This window comes from Jaculus jaculus, chromosome 1 (genome assembly GCF_020740685.1).
Source record: "Jaculus jaculus isolate mJacJac1 chromosome 1, mJacJac1.mat.Y.cur, whole genome shotgun sequence".
Taxonomy (NCBI): Eukaryota; Metazoa; Chordata; class Mammalia; order Rodentia; family Dipodidae; genus Jaculus; species Jaculus jaculus.
In genome coordinates this window covers 194,640,608-194,658,547 of record NC_059102.1, presented here as the reverse complement: position 1 = coordinate 194,658,547, position 17,940 = coordinate 194,640,608, and the positions used below count along the sequence as shown (strand labels likewise).

The window sequence follows — 17,940 nt, the reverse complement described above, 5'->3', positions numbered from 1 at the left end:
TAGGACGTTAGTCCTTTCACAGTCTTCTCCTGACATCAAACACATACACACAGACACAGTTGCTCACATGCACACATTTATCCATACCTATCACTTATATATATACACTCTGAGTCCATCTGTATTAGTATAACAGTATGTTCTGAGTAATTAGGACCACTCCACAATTAGGAAAAAAAAAAAAAAAAACAATGCTAAGTTTCAAATAATTGAAATAAAATTTTATTACTTTGAAAGTTAAGAATGAGGAAATATTCTACTCATATTTTATCATTTGTTACTTACATTTTTATTATTTTGCTAAAGAAATTGTAGGTATTTTGTTAAATGTGCTAGGAATGTGTGTGGTGGCACACACCTTTAATCCCAACATTCGGGAGTCAGAGGTAGGAGGATTGGCATAAATTCAAGACTGAGACTACTTAGTGAATTTCAGGTCTGCCTGGATTAGAGTGAGACCATGCCTTGAAAAACAAACAAACAAAGAAGTGCTAGGAATAAGTATGTAGTTTATTGGTTATTTTCAAAATTAAATTATATGGCATATGGACTGTTTTGTGACCTAATTTCATTTTAATGATATTTTGTAGGTATCTGCTCATATCAACACAAATAATCTCATGATTTGGGGTTGCCTATTCATTTATTTTTATTTTTTGGCAGAATCTCATTCTAGCCCAGGTTCACCTGGAACTCAATCTGTAGCCTATGATGGACTTGGATTTAAGTTCTTCCCTCCCTCCTTACACTCTTAAGTCCTAGAATTAAAAGCATGTGCCATTATGCCTGGCTGGGTCTAATGATTTTTAATGGATTAATAGTATTGAAATAAAGAAATTTGTTATAATTTATATAATCCAACTATTAAGCATTTTGGCTGTTTTCATATATAATATTGATATGCATATTCCTATATTCTTAAATTAAGGACATTTGATAGCACTTTAGAGTAGTGCATATGAATTTCTTTATATATATTTTTTTGTTTATTGTAATTTATTTATTTGAGAGTGACAGAGAGAGAGAGAGGCAGATAGAAAGAGTACAGGTGCGCCAGGGCTTTCAGCTGCTGCAAACGAACTCCAGACTCATGTGCCCCCTTGTGCATATGGCTAATGTGGGTTCTAGGGAATGGAGCCTTGAACCAGGGTCCTTAGGCTTCACAGGCAAGTGCTTAACCACTAACCCATCTCTCTAGCCCTTCTTTATATAGTTTTTAACAGGTCTTAAGTTGAATACACACCTAATTGGAAAGGGATGTGGATTTGCTAAAAGTTGAAAGTCTCTTTGTGAAACTAATTTGTGTAAGTTCTTCTGTGACTTTTATTTCTTTGTAAAACTGATCAATATTCCAATCGTTTTATGAGAGTTAAGATACAAATACAGGTAAATACTTAGATCAGTGTCAAGCACATGATGGAAGCCAATAAATGTTCCTTCTTATAGTTATCATTTTTTGTTGAATTTATAGTATTCAAAAGTGACTACATGGCTATTTGTTTTTATGTATGGATTTATATTTGCTTAAACCTAAAATAGTCAAATAATAGCACTAATTTTTAAACAGGATTCATTAATATATTTTCAGCCTACCTTCTCATGAAGATCATTTATTTCTTCTATACACCCTGGATAGAAGGCACAGAGCTTCACTAAATTTAGATCATTATCAGGAGTCATCAGGAGAAGATCAGCTGCTAGATTCCTGTTCACAGAACAAAAAGGAAAACTCCACTGAGGAAATGACCTAAAAAGAGTTATAAATATTTCAAAAAAAGGACATATATACTATACTTCCCTAACTTTTATATCTACATAAACAGCACTAATCATGAAGATCCTTATATGTGAATTATAGAATCCAAAGAATATGAAGATTAAATTTACAATTTTTTGGTGTGTATGTGTGTGCGCATGTTCATGGATGTCTGAATGTGGATGTGGGAGCACACACGTTATAGTGCATGTGGAGACTAGAGGACAAACTGCAGTGTCAGTCCTCACATTACACCTTGATTTTTGGGACAGGTTTTCTTATCATGTGATTCACCGCTGCAGTTTTCAGGCTAGCTGGTTTGCATTCTTCAGGGTGATTCTCCTGTTTCCACCTCCCTCTCTCTATGCACACTGAGATTGCATACACTAATGCTATAGTACCTAGATTTATAAGGCATCTAGGGATGGGAATACAGTCATTTGTGCAGCACTTTACCCAATGAGCAATCTCCCCAGCCACTAAATTTTTAATAATCTAAATTGATATACCATGAGTCTTTATATATTTATACTCAGTCTCATTGTTATGGAATAATTCTCTATCAAATTAAGAAATTCAAGATACTTATTTTTTATTTACTATGTTATATGTATACAAATTTTTATACTGTAAAAATAATAATGGATATTTTGTAACATAATAGTATATGAATTTTTACAGAAACATATTAAAAATAAAACTAGATATTGGCCAGGGAGGTCACTCATACTCCCAAAACATTATAGTCTATTGTTGAAGCTCTTGGTTTCTCACCAGGAATAGATGGTAAGGCCCTATTGCTAAAGACTCCACATACTTGGGTTACAACGTCACCAAGAAATCCTCCTGGAGCTGAGCTGAAAACCTCCTCCCTATAGACTACCTGACAGAAAGCTGAAAAAAAGCTATGCTGCCATCAGTTCAGTGGGAGAGTAAGAAATCACCAGTGGAGATACTTAACACTGGACACTGAAAGACTTAAATTTGTCCAGCCTGGCCAAATGAGCCAACAGGTGCAATAGTAGCATGTCTGTTATGGGAGAAACCAGCTGCTCTCCAACTGGACTGGAGGCCTGCTCCATGGGAGGGAATACATCCCTGATACTGCAAACCTGCAACAGGGGGAGTCATGAACCCTAGGGGTATAACATCTGCTGGTGTCTAGCTAAATGTGTATACTATTCTAATGAAACTGTCTAGTAAGCACTTCTCCTAATGTTCATATCCATGTATTAATGCTACTCTCATTTTTGGTTAGAAAAACTTCTCTTTTCAGATAGCAGTGATCTTGGGATGACTCAGAAGTCATCATGGTGCTGAAAAGAAGTGACAGAGGAGTGCTCAGCACTGAAACATCTCTATCATATCTTTCAAGTCTCAGGGATCATTGCAGAAGAGGTGGCAGAAAGAATGTAAGGGCCGAAGGAAGGGTAGGACTCCTTATAATGTGCTCCTCCAGACACAAAATGACCTGGATAACCATGACCTCAAAGTGCCTGAAACTTGCTATCTACACAAGACCATCAAAATAGGAGGAAAAGATGATGACATGAAAATGAAAGAGAGACTTGTTGAGGGGGGAGAGGATATGATGGACAGTGGAGTTTCAAAGGGGAAAGTTGGGAGAGTCAGGGAATTACCATGGGTTATTGTCTACAATTATGGAAGTTGTCAATAAAAAATATAAATTAAATAAAAAAACTAGATAGTACCTGTATCCAACAGAAGGAAAGCTAAAAACAAGATATTGAACATGAATATCAAACACACAAATATCAAGAAGCCAACAAAACTTTATTAGTAAGTGTAAAAACATGAACTTTTTGTTTATAAAATGATGAGTCTATTTAAATTACATAGTTATTTTTGTTGATTTTCAATATGTAGGATTGTACTAATAGTCATGAAGATTACAGACTTTCTTAAAAATTAACACAATCAGACTACAGAGTGAATTCCAGGTCAGCCTGGGCTACAGTGAGACCCTACCTCGACAAAAAAAAAAAAAAAAAAGACATAATCAAGCTGGGCATGGTGGCACATGCGTTTAATCCCAGCACTTGGGAGGCAGAGGTAGGAGGGTTGCTGTGAGTTCAAAGCCACCCTGAGACTCCATAGTGAATTCCAGGTGAGCCTGGGCTAGAATGAGACCCTACCTCAAAAAACCAAACAAAAAAATTTGACATAATCAGCATGAATATATATATACAGAATTTGAACTTTTTCCTGGTGTTTGGTATACCTCTCTGTGGCTATGTAAAAGAACTCTTAGGGAGGAGTTACCAGGTAATAGAATACTTATTTTTATTAAAAGTTTTGAAGAGGGTTGGAAAGATCGCTTAGTAGTTAAGGTGCTTGCCTGCAAAACCAAAGAACTCATGTTTGATTTCCCAGGGACCACATAAGTCATACATACAACATGGCACATGTGTCTGGCATTCCTTTGCAGTTGTTGGAGGCACTACTCATTCTATGTCTGTCTGTCTGTCTGTCTGTATCCTATCTATCTATCTATCTATCTATCTATCTATCTATCTATCTATCTATCTATCTATCATCTATCATCTTCTATCTATCTCTGCATGTTTCTCAATCTTCCTCAATAAATAAATCAATTAAATAAAATATTTTAAAAACTATCCAAAGACAGAGAGCTCATTGAAAGATTTTTAAATATTTTAGCATAATAATAATTTACTACATTTACCTTCACTTTTTAAAGACAAATCCCACTTCACTAAGATTAGATGATAACTTCTCTAGCCATCAGCCTTGAATAAGCTACTTTTGTAAATAATGTGAGCTACATGTCAGATTTTGGAATAGGTTCAAGAAAAATCACAGTATCTGTGTAATTGACAACTTGACAGGAGGATAATTAGAAACTCTCAGGATGATCAGTACTATATTCATTTAAGTCTAAGGCTGATCGTGATATACTACTACATTTTATTTTGGTAGTGTAGGGAATGCTTCCATAATTGTAAGGCATGAGTTAAAACTAGAACAATCATAAGATTCTTGGTTTGCTATCACACGCTCAGATACACTCAGATTGGAAAGTAGAAAGTCTGTACTTTTCTAAGTTAGTCCCAGATGAGGATATGATATATGTGGTAGCTAAGAGCACAAATTTTAAAGCTAGCTCTTACAAATCAATACCAGTTTCACAAGTCCTAGTAGCTTATGACATACAAAGTCCTCAATATAGTGCTTGGCACTGAGTAAACAGTATAGAAATATATGTTAGCTATCACTAATTATCATTATCATCACCATAATTACCATGTGTGTAGCTCAATATTGATAGTCATGTATGAATTTTCATCTTATGGGTGTGTAGTGTGCACATGAAGTATGCAGTAGAGAGTTATCAAAATCCTTACAAACAAGCTTAATTAGAAATTTCTTGAGATCTTTCATATTTTGGGGAAAGAGAAAAAATAGATTTATACAATTATCTTTATCCAACAAACAACTGTCTACTGAATGAGACTAACTGATCTTTCTTAAAGTGACTCCCCAGTGACAAACTAACCAAAAATGGGCTCTGCAGTCAGATCTGAATGAGAATTGTTTGACCTTAGACTTCCCTGTAATCCCAGGGAATTATCAGAGTTCATCTCTTAAAAATACTGTCAGAGTTTGCAGACATGGTCTGTTGTAAGATTCAACAAAACAATCTTTGGTCCTTGTGGTCTTAAGAAGAGTGCATTTGTGTCTCCTGATACTTGATGTTTGAAGCCTTATGACTGACCTACCACAGAAGGGGTTGTGGTAGATTTCATTTATATTCATAGAAATTCATATCGTTGCTTCATTCCCATCTCACCACCATTTTCTCCCATCATACCTTGTATAAAGGTATGAACTTTTATGAGAAGATATATATTCTTAATGTATAATTTTTCAAACAATTTATATTATAGATCATCACTATAAAACTAGGTTTTCAATGCAAACATTCTTACCACATTGGTATCATCATGCATTTCCTTGCCAGTAGTTGTAGGGCATAGTGTGTTGCTGGTGCTGCAGATTCTCCAAGTACTGTGCCCACAGACACTGCCAACTCCAGTTCATTGCCACGGATCAGATATGCCATAGCCAGCTTGTTAAAGAAGAAAATAATTTCTTCAGTTTCATACATGTTTGGTAGGATCATCATTCCCCTCCATGTTCATAAAGTAAAGTAGTATTAATTTAGGTATTAATTATTCTTAAAATATTTATTTCAATATTCCTATATCATATTGCAACAGTAATTGTAATTTTCAGATGGAAAAGCTTATACTGGGGATTATAGCAAATTGCTTCAATTTAGAATTTAAAATGTTCCCTCCCTTCCTTCTTTCCTATTATGGTATTGAAGATGGAAGCCAGAATGTTGTATATATTAGAGCAGTGCTCTACAAATGAGCTACATTCCCAGTCACTCTAAATTCTACTAATGTAATTACTAATATTGTTCATTACACTCAACATGTCTTTTAGTCTATCAAAAGAGAATATAAAATCTGATTACACAACAATCATAAAATATTTTCCAGGTTGTTACAAATGTGATAAAACTATGAAAGAAGAAAACTTAGTCTATAGTATTTGTGTGTGCTGATTCATGATGTAATTATTTGGGCGTGGAAGCATGTAACATATGTCACCTAATCTTTCCCCCTCAAACATCATGGCACATCTGAAGAACTATTCAGTCACATGCATCAGTTTGAAATGCTGTACCTCAATATCATCAACAGCTAGATGGCAACATGCGGCAAGCACTGCTCGACCATCCTGAAAATACCATTCAGACAGCTCTTTAATGACACTGTGTAGGAGTCTAAAAGTAAAAATGATATTAACTCAATAAATACTGTATAAAATTCAGTTTATTTCCTTTGGTGGGTAATTGAGCGCCCAACAAAGATTTCATTTGATATTCTTATTTTACACTTAACCCTTATTTCTTTTGTGGAAAAAAAAAAACAAAACACCAGGAAATCAGTCTTTCCAAAATTGTGATCTTATTAATCCCTCCCCAGCCTTAGTCTCTTGACTGTCAGAATGACCCTGCATTGATTCCTGTTTCATAGCTAGATTTGCAGTGCAGTTCACTTTAGAAGAATTACAGGTGGAATTTTAGATGATATCTAAAATATGGCTTTTATGTACCTTTACAATGCTGAGGTTAAAAGAGCTAAAAGAATAGCCACACATATGTAGAAAAGAACACATTAGTCCTGGCTTGTTGTCTCCTTAACATTTCATGATGCCTTTCTACTTGGCAAGTTTCCTAAAAGTTTATTATTGTCTCGGACAATAACAGCAGACAACAGAAGGAATGTGGAGAATATTAGACAAAAAAGAGTTGCAACACTACAAAATTTTAACTTTTCCCCTTTGTGAAATAACTATTTTCATTTCTTCTTTAAAAGCATTAAAATTTTCATTCTAGAAACTAGTCCTTGTGTCATGAGGTTGTAAAAGAGTACTTGGATGTTGTATGTTCTGACTTACAGTGAAATATCAAGAAGCAGTGTAATTAATTTTTACCACCTATCCTCCATAACAGAATTTGATCAGTTTTAAGTATTTAGGTGTTTTAATTGTTAATGCACTACTAAATGTATTTTACCTTGCTGAAACTATATAGACTGCATATAGGCTAAGTCTACCTGCCTGACAGTTCTCTACTCACACAGGGATGGATGTTACCATTGGACTAAATTCATGGGAATACAGCTGAGCGTGAGGTGGCAAGTCCTCAGTCTACAAAGAATTATTAACTGCATCATCTCCAAACTCAGAAAAGGAAAGTAGTCCTAAAATGATGATCTCAAATGAAAAGTCTATCACTTACTCATTGAAGTCTTCTTTATAGATATCATCAGCATGTGAAGCTCCCTTAGGTGTAGAAACATGTAAGGTTTGCATATTTCCCTCACATGCAGCCTAGAATGCAATCAAATCTTTAATTAATCTTTAACTAATTGCTAATTACCAACCAGCTTCAAGTTTTTGTTTTGAGCAAATTTTATTTAAATAGATTGCAAATTATATTTTATTTGCATATAATCTTACTTTGAAAAGAAAACGCAAACTCCATTTTCAGTAGAAATATGAAGAGTCAAAATAATTGTTTACAAAATGTTTGCTTAACTCATGGTATATAACATTCAGCACTATTTGAAAAGATCAGAGTTAGGGATGCTTGTAAACTGTTAAAAAAAAAAATCTAAAGTTGGGCTGAAGAGATGGCTCAGCAATTAAAGGCACTTACTTGCAAAGCCTGACAGCCCTGGTTTAATTCTCCAGTACCCACGTAAAGCCACATGTATCTGGGGTTCATTTGCAGTGGGAGTAGGCCCTAGTTTTCCCATAATTACTCATTCTGTGTCCTTCTTTCTGTTTGTTCCCTGCCTTTCTCTCTCTCTCTCTCTCTCTCTCTCTCTCTCTCTCTCTCTCACACACACACACACACACACACAAATAAATGAATATTTTTCAAAAGTCAGTTCAATAGGACCTGTATAAAGACAGCATGACTGAAAGACTGAGACAGATGAGCCATCAATAATTTTCAATCACATGACAGCAAATCCATAAATTGGATTTTTCTCCCTCCTGTACATCTGCTCACCAATGTAGGCAGCTGGCATGCTTATGCAATTTTACCTGTGTCACAAGCAGAGCTTCTTTAAGTTGACCTCTGGATATAAAAAAATTGACAAGTTTTTTCACATCACCAATGGCTATACAGTATGGGATGACATCATCCTTATCTTCCTGGATTAATTGGTCAGCTCTTCTAAAGGCATAAAGATATACATATTATGGTAAATTTAAGTCAAATATTAATTTCAGGGTTTTTAGCTAGACTACCATTTTTTAGAAACATTTAAAATTTATAGTGGATTTTATAAATTTCTATGGCATGTTTAAACTGACTTAACTTTAAAAATCATATCATATAGAACACAAATAAAAATTGTATAAAATAATAACTACTGTATTTAATTTCTCTTAAATACATTTCTTATTTCAACTATAGCATACTGCTCAGTTCTTCAAACTGGTATTAAAATGGACATTTAACTTTTAATACACTATAAAGTTATAAAGCAGATAAATATGATGAGGTTATAAGCTCTAAATTGCTTTAGTCAAATGTGTGGTTATCTATATTATTAAAGAAGAAAATTTTAAGTATTTTCTTGAATACAGCATCGACTTTCCTTCTTTTCCCCCTTCACCATGTAAGGCTTATAGGCCACTGTCTTCTGATACGGTTATCTACATGCTAACTGGTCTTTTCATATCTGCTACGTGTCATCTCTAATCCACAAAGAAACCCCAAGAAAAGCACAAAACTGACTCCCTTAGAGCTTCCATACGGAAACAAATCTGCAAACAAACTGACTTTAGACTTTTAATCTCTAGAACTATGAGACAAGTAATTTCTATTTAAAGCCACTTAATTTATAGCTACTTGTTATAGTAACCCTAGGAAAATAGCATACCTGAAGGAAAGCTTTCTTGTTATCTTATTGTATTTTGAAATAAGAACCTTAAGTTTATCAGAACCTCCTTTGCTCTTCATCAAGGAAAATGGCAAGGATTAGTATCTCCAGAGAAAAAGTCCCACAATTATACATAGAATAGGATTCAACAATTATACAAAGAGTAGTATATGAACTATTGATTACTCTCAAATCTTTTCACTTAGATATACTGTTGATATGTATGCTGGGCTTTCTTTTTTCTATTGATAGGAAGAAATCTGTCTTCCTCCATTTTCTTTTCTTTTCTTTTCTTTTCTTTTCTTTTCTTTTCTTTTCTTTTCTTTTCTTTTCTTTTCTTTTCTTTTCTTTTCTTGTTTTTTCTTTTTTTCTAGGCTTCCTGCCTGCCAACAGCCCCTTGATTCTTTTTATTTTAAAAAATTATTTATTTATTTATTTGAGAGCGACAGACACAGAGAGAAAGACAGATAGAAAGAGAGAGAGAGAATGGGCGCGCCAGGGCTTCCAGCCTCTGCAAACGAACTCCAGACGCGTGCGCCCCCTTGTGCATCTGGCTAACGTGGGACCTGGGGAACCGAGCCTCGAACCGGGGTCCTTAGGCTTCACAGGCAAGCGCTTAACCGCTAAGCCATCTCTCCAGCCCTCTTCTTCCATTTTCATCAGAAGCCACAACAAATATAAGAATACCAAAATGATTTACAACTAATTTAGTTAACTTATTCTAGCAACAGATATAAAATTCATTAAGGGATCTCAATAGCTACTACCATGCTTCTAGATTGGTTTTCTTTTTTCTTTTTTTAATAGGTACCATCTCACTGTACCCGAGGCTGACTGGAATTCACTCTGTAGTCCCAGGCTGGCCTGGAACTCACAGTGATTCTCCTAACTCTGCCTCCTGAGTGTTGGGATTAAAAGTGTGTACAACCACTTCTGACTGATTTTATTTATTTATTTTTGTTTTTTTGAGATAGGGTCTCACTCTAGCCCAGGCTGACCTGGAATTCACCCTGAGTGAATTTTCAGGGTGGCCTTGAACTCACGATGATCATCCTACTTCTGCCTCCAGAGTGTTGGGATTAAAGGCTGCGCCACCACACCTGGCTTGATTGTTTTTATTTTAATATGACTTTCATGCATATTTCTGGGACTGACTTTCTCCCTTACCTCTGCATTAACTTCTTCCAGTATCTTACTGAGACCCCAGGTGCAACTGACAGGGCTTTGTCCCACTAGAATAACAGAAAAGAAGAGCAGAAACACATTCATTTGGATTGCATTCTATAATTTTTAACAGACTTTTTGTTGATTCTTACTTATAATGAAAATTTTTACAGTTTTTAGACTGCCAGGAATGTTTTTGTATGTTATTTAGTGCACTGTATACAAAATAAATCTTTTTGCGACAGGTTGTAAAAAAGATAAAAAAAAAAAAACTTCTGTGATTTAGAGGGGAAATCCAATTCCTCACAGAAAAAAAAAATTGCTATTACACTTATTATATAAACATAATTTCTTTCTATTTCATTTATCTAAATTATATTTATTTATTTATTTGTAATTAAAATACCAGTCATTTTCTTAATTGACTCTCAAAGAAGCTCATTACTAAATCAAATTTTATTATGACTATTACTTGGCTTTATGGATTTAAAATCAACAATACTGAAACGAAATATTCTGAAACAAATGAAAACATAATTTTCATTAAGGTTTACCAAAACACTAGGGTTATACTGTACTTAATGCTACAAAAATGGTAATTAACTTAAAATAATACATGAATTTTTAAATAGGTTATCTTTAAAAATGACATATCCTGTTATGTAAAAGGTACATTAAAATGCTTTCAGAGGCAATTTATCTTCAGTATAGTTGGAAAAATGGAAGAAAAAAGTTAACATGTTGGTTAAATTAAATTTGAATTCACTTAGCTATTTCATTGAAAAAATAAATCTTGTAAAAGGATGACATGTTTCCCATAGTATTAAGCTTAGTGTAATAGAAACTGCCTATAAAGAAGCAACCATGAGCACTTATAGGCACACCAAGAATTCTGCAGAGTTACAAGTGGAATTTTAGGAACCAAATATACAATTCAGTAAACAATTTTATTGTTCTACCAAAATGTATTTATTCATGTGTCCCCTTGACTCTTAATATATTTTTTTCTTTATCGTGTTAAAAAGAGTAACCTTTAAATCTAATCTTTATAAAAAGTTTACATCACTTTTAAAACAAATATTTTTTAGCTTAAATGTCATCTTCAATAATATTTTCAAGTGCCACATTTTATTATGATAAATCAAACTATCATTCATTGTTTCTAGGTATATGGAAAAGTGAAGAATGCAAAGTGGATTAAATTTAATTTTGATCTATTTTTATTTAACTACACTTCTTATTATATATAATTCAACTGCATTCTCTTATTATTTCCAAGTGTTCTTAGTATATTTTTCAATTAAAAGTTAAGTAACTTAGGCTGAAGAGATGGCTTAACTGTTAAGGTGCCTGGCTGCAAAGCCTAAGGACCCATGTTCCACTTTCCAGATCCCACAAAAACCAGGTGCACAAAGGTAATGCAAGCGCAAAGTGGGACATGCCCACTAGGTGTTCGATTTCAGGGGCTGAGGCCCTGGCACACCAATTTTCTCTCTCTCCCTCTTAAAATAAAATAAAAACATATTAAAAAAGTTAAGTAACTTATCCAGCATTTGTTTTTGTGGGGTGGAAAGCTAGAGAATTTCTCTGTTGATCTTTTTATTTTGTGATCTTTTGCAAAAAAGAGAAAAAGCCCACTGAATTTCCAAGGCCTATATATCTCCATGTAAACAACACCTAGGACACAGAAAGGAGAACACCTTCTCCATATGAGTGTTCTATCCTAGTTACTACCTCCCTTCCAAAGGAAGCTATAGTTAGGGTCTCACTCTAGCTCAGGCTGACCTAGAATTCACTAGGTAGTCTCAGGGTGGCCTGGAACTCATGGTAATCCTCCTACCTCTTCAATTAAAGGCATGCACCACCAGCTTTTCTAACAAATAGGTTTTTTTTTGTTTTTTTTTTTTTTTTTGCTTCAGTCCTTTTAAAAAAATCAGAATATGTCCTGTGAATATACTTAGGCAGACAATACTCAGTGAAATGCCATTTTCTGGCCAGGATGGAGTCTAGTTATGATAAGAAGGTGATTCCTTTATGAGCAAATCAGCTGGCACTGACATGCTGGCCAAGGCTCAGAGAACACTGCAGAAGACGGGGCAGAAGGACTGTAAGGAAACAGAGCAGAAAGATTTTAAGAGCCATAGGGTGAAAAGCTGTGTCCCGAGATATTGTCCCTTCGGTTGAGACTGCCTGGTGCATTCATGAGTCCACAATGAACACCAACAACCCCACTAGGGAGGGCCCTGAGTACAATGGGGGTGAGAGAGAGAGGGGATACAAGAGTATAAACCTATGAGAATATGACCGATATATAATATTTTCATATTGTAAAGTTCATAATAATAATCATTAAAAAATCATAGGCAGTGCTTTTCAAATTTGAACACCCATGAAAATACTCAGGAGGAATTAAGTACAAAAGCACAGATAGCTGGACATTATCCCCAGAACTGATGCTTCTGTTTGTTTGGGCTGGGGTATAATTATTTTTCAGGAGGGCTAGCTTGGAAGCTTCCCTTTATTAAACTGTTCTAGGGTATAAAGCTGATATCACTTTGGCAGGGAATCAACCAGGTGTGAAAAAAATTTGCTTCATATTTTTAATACATAGAACCAATTATATTCTTTTTTAAAAAATATTTTATTTATTTATTTGAGAGCGACAGACAGAGAGAGAGAGAGAGAGAGAGAGCGAGGGAGAGAGGGAGAGAGAGAATGGGTGTGCCAGGGCCTCCAGCCACTGCAAACGAACTCCAGATGTGTGCGCCACCTTGTGCCTCTGGCTAACATGGGTCCTGGGGAAATGAACCTTGAACCAGGGTCCTTAGGCTTCCCAGGCAAGCGCTTAACCACTAAGCCATCTCTCCAGCCCCCAATTATATTCTTAATGCTCATAATGCAGTACTATGTTAGTTGCACTGATTTTCCTTTAAAAGTAAATTACCTCTCCAAGTTCGACCATAAGTTCACAGTATCTCTGAATCTGTCCTAATCTTAAGTGTATTTCAGCAGCTTCCTTCAGTCTTTTCTCCTTAGTAGGTGCACCAATACCACCACCAAATTTAGACATCTTGACTGTTGTTAGTTCTTGTGCTTCAGACTGGATATAAAGAAAATAAAAAAATGAAGGTTTTTATATTAGGTCAATGTTTTAAAAGCACACAACACTATAAATCTAAAAGTATGACATATCTTTAAAAACATAATTGGATCTTCATGGAAATGTGGACTAGTAGAAGAAAATGCATCTTATTGTCCTTACACTCTCCAAATGTGGATTACTTAGAGTTCCAGGGATCAAGAGGGAGTGGTGAAAAACTGAAGACAAAAAAAAAATTTTTTTAAAGGTTTTTCACTTACAATCTCCAGGTGTTTACTTTGTTATATAAGAAAGTTCTCCCTCTTTATGAAGAGTACTATTATTGGGACCACCAAATCTACATTCCTATCACAATGTTTTTGATGTTCCAATGTTAACTATTGATATTTCATTGATAAGATACAAATGATTTTTTTCTTTCTGACCCAGAACAGGTTATTTTTCCTTAATACTGGATATTGTCTCTACCATAAGTTGAATAGTAATTATTTACTAACATTCATTAAAAGCTGCACAATCACTTTTAATTTAACATAACCCTGTATATAGCCTATATGTTCTCTGATAATAAATCACAGCACACCATATGACATAATCACTTTTAGGTAACATGGAAAAGATGAAACATTTTACAGTATCCCAGTGACCTTTGAAGAATATCATAATATTCAACCTCAGAAAACCTTAATTTGTTCTCAAATAATTCCTATTTCCATGACTTGTTTTCAAAATTTATCTCCCCAGTATTCATTTACTTCAAACTATCAACCAATAGTACAAATATACATAGTGAATGTAGCATAGTTTTCTTACTTAAACAGTGAAAAGGGAAACATGCGCTTGTGTACGTCATGCCTGGGAACTTCACTTACTGTTCTAAATTTGATCAGATGTTTCAAATGCATAATTCCTTTGCAGTAGTTCTGAGGCAGTAAGCTATCATCCAGTCCTTTTACCACAGAAACCAAGTTCCATAAATTGTCACTGCCACTTGGAGTCTAAAAAGTTGGTACACAATAACCAAAAAAAAAAAAAAAAAAAGTGAAGGAAATCCTCACAGTATTCTCCATATTCAAAAAATATTACAATGCTCAGTTATCTACATTGAAAACCAAAACAGTAACAGTATATCATGCTGTTAATCATTTCTAGTTTTAAATTTCCTTAAACAGATTAGGTTAAATTGAACACTTTTCACTATGTTGGGATCCTGAGTGTAAACAAGTGAAAAGTTAATGACAATAGTTATGACTCATTCTGGCTAATGGAATAATGTTCATCTTTAATTCCTATAATACTTACTGATAGACACTCTGAAAACCATCTTAGTTTTTTCAGTCGAGGATTACCCGCTAGCTTTTCTATTTCTTGTTTAATATCTCTTGATACTTTCCCACACAATAGAGGAGGAGTGCCTTTTTCTAGAGCATTATCTGAAGAAGAGACAGGACTCAGTAAGGAAAATTTTCTTATATAGTATTATTTAAAAATAAAATCAATAAAATCATATTCAATACCAGTATTCCCGATAATTTCTTCCCAACATCTGTCTGCCAGAATATTTATTTGTAAAGGGGTGATTAAAGGTATTAATGACCAGAGTCTCACAGTAGAATCACGGGAACAGGAAGCCATGGTGAAGGGACGACTTGGATGGCAGGTTAAACCTGATGGGGAAAAGAGCCTACTTTTACAACAATAAACACTTAAAAATCTTTTTATTTATATGTAGTTCATTCTACTTTTACAGCATTGAAGTTACAACAAAATTACATTTGGCTGCAAATATGGATACAAAATGCATGACTATGAGAAACCAAATGTGCCTAGTGAAAATACTGGACTTATATTTCATTTGGTTAAATGGCAAGTATAACATAATTCACCTAGAGTTTGAGACCACTCTGAGACTTCATAGTGAACTTCAGGTCAGCCTGGACTAAAGTGAAACCCTACCTGAAAGAACAACCAAAAAAAGAAAACAAATCACAAAAAAAGGGGGCTGGAGAGATGGCTTAGCAGTTAAGGCACTTGCCTGCAAAGTCTAAGAACCCAGGTTCGATTCCCCAGTACTCATGTAAGCCAGATGCACAAGTTGGCACCTATCTCTGGAGTTCACTTGAATTGGCTGGAGACCCTGGTGCACCTATTCTTTTTCTCTGCCTGCCTCATTTTGTCTTTCTCTCCCTCTCTCTGAAATAAATAAACAAACAAAATATTAAAGAAAAACTTCACTAAGTGCTTAAAAAACACAAAATAGGAGACTGGCTAAATAAGCAAAATTTATGCTACTATTATTCTTGTTCTACAGTTTACACTGGAATGATAGATTAGAAAGTGATAAACCCCAACTCAAACATGTACACATATGTGTATTTATGTATGCAGTGTGTGTGTGTGTGTGTGTGTGTGTGTGTGTGTGCATAGATAAACAGATGCCTGCCGATTAAATACCACAGTGATCACAAAAGTCATCTTCTGATAACATCCAGTAACTTCTTTGGTTATATTTTGTGATTATGATAGTTTAACAAGGAACATGTATTTGTTTCAAATGAACAAAATGTTATCTCAAAATGAAATACCATGAGTCCTTTAAAATATTGTTTTACTCATAAATTATATAAACATCATTAATCTGTCAAAATACCAAATGTATGAAAACCACTTACCATACACATCTGCACCATGATCATACACAGTATCCACACATACTCCTTCCCGAGTATCCCATACTTTTATAGTATAGTCCCAGCTGCCAGATATTAGCAGATATGGAATCTCAGGATTCCACATTAATCCCCTCACAGGAGCAGTATGTCCACTAAGAACATTTATGCAAGTATCTTGAGTATAATCCCAGATTCGAACAGAACTGAAAGTAGAATGTTATATATGTATTATAATTTAAGGATAAACACAGTCTCAATGGAGCACAGTGATTATTTCCTAACATATTTACAGATCATTTTATGTTTTAGGTATGCTTATATTCATTTCTTTATAGCAGACAGAAATGAATATCTTAACTATCTCAGCTAAATATTCCAGCATGTTTTCTTTCCTAACCTTTATTGGTCAGTTACTATACTGCTTCATAAATTATAGGTTGAAACATGGTTTTCTAAAAATAAAACATCAAGAAGAAATATAATTGAAGAGAAACTATGGCTGATAAGTTATGTTTTTATTAATACAGTAAATGATTTTATCATATATTTGTCAGTAAAATAAGTTGTTTGTTAAGTACAGAATCAGTCGCACCTCAACCAAAAATATTAAATGTAACTGAACTCATGATATTACTTTGATTACTAATTATATAAAATACAAAAAGTATTATAATAAGAAAATTAAAAAGAAAATTAATTTAAGACCTTCTAAATTCCCATTTCCTTTAGAACATTCACTATAGTATTTTAGTAACAAATACCAATCTGACAATATCAAAATATGCTAAGGTTTATTTACATTGAACTGTAAAATAGACTATTTTTATAATTTATACTGTTATATATTTAATGCTTACTTTTTTCTTTTGCCATAGTCATGCAACATTTTATAAAATAAATACTTATATTCAAACACTAATAGACCATACATGGCACCATTTGCAGCTAGGAGATATAAGCAAATACAAAGATGTAACACTAAATCACAGCTGCATAAAGTTTAACTGTAGTAATACTGAACTAGTATACTAATTTCATAGCCGTTACCTGCTACTGCAGCTTTATAAGTGTCATCTTAAAAGGCCAAGTGACACTCACAAACTTATTGACCCATTCTTGCTCCAGCACATGGTATACCATAGTACAAAGTGATCTCCCATAGTTCCTGTGTATTTTCACCATATACCAATTTATACAACATACATAACATGAGTTATTGATTATTTATTATATTGGTAAGTCTTCTAGTCAACAGCAGACTATTAGCAAAGTTTAGGGTTATCAAAAATCCTGTGTATTTAAAGTGTGTATGTGATTGGTAGAATTTGGTACCTTATCCTTATCTTGTTCAAGTATCACATGTAATACATAGGATGGTGATAATATGATCATGGGATTATTCTTTGTCAGTAATTTCATAGTATTTAGTAATTTGGAGTTTAGCTGCCTCTCACTTTGTATTAAAAAATGTTAAGCATCTACTAAATGCCAGGTGCTAGAGAGAAAGTAATCATTTTAAAGAGCTTTAAGAAAGTGGCATTTAAGATGCAAAAAATAGGCTAAGCATTTTGGAAACTAAGATGCAAAAAATAGGCTAAGCATTTTGGAAACAGAAAACTAAGCACTGAATTCTTTTAAAGACTTGGAAGGATGGGGGTAATCCAACAGTAATGGGCCAATTAACTTGGGCAGTTTTAAATGAAGACATGCAAAGGGCTAGCAAATAGTTGA

General features: G+C 34.2%; 1 protein-coding gene across 5 annotated transcripts in view; it reads right to left on the bottom strand.

Moving 5' to 3' along the window:
* The window catches only part of Wdr17 (WD repeat domain 17), a 139,142-nt gene that overhangs the window by 10,236 nt on the left and 110,966 nt on the right, over window positions 1–17,940 (bottom strand). For 3 of the 5 annotated variants that reach the window (XM_045155904.1, XM_045155927.1, XM_045155921.1), the window contains 12 exons: window positions 16,210–16,412; window positions 15,055–15,204; window positions 14,840–14,970; window positions 14,410–14,535; window positions 13,382–13,537; window positions 10,441–10,505; window positions 8,429–8,561; window positions 7,614–7,705; window positions 6,494–6,593; window positions 5,728–5,867; window positions 3,469–3,489; window positions 1,594–1,705 (listed from right to left, as the gene is read on the bottom strand). In XM_045155904.1, the coding sequence (XP_045011839.1) occupies window positions 1,594–1,705; window positions 3,469–3,489; window positions 5,728–5,867; window positions 6,494–6,593; window positions 7,614–7,705; window positions 8,429–8,561; window positions 10,441–10,505; window positions 13,382–13,537; window positions 14,410–14,535; window positions 14,840–14,970; window positions 15,055–15,204; window positions 16,210–16,412 (1,429 nt within the window). The remainder of the gene's footprint in view (window positions 1–1,593; window positions 1,706–3,468; window positions 3,490–5,727; window positions 5,868–6,493; window positions 6,594–7,613; window positions 7,706–8,428; window positions 8,562–10,440; window positions 10,506–13,381; window positions 13,538–14,409; window positions 14,536–14,839; window positions 14,971–15,054; window positions 15,205–16,209; window positions 16,413–17,940) is intronic. The other 2 variants (XM_045155912.1, XM_045155934.1) reach the window with 1 other exon arrangement.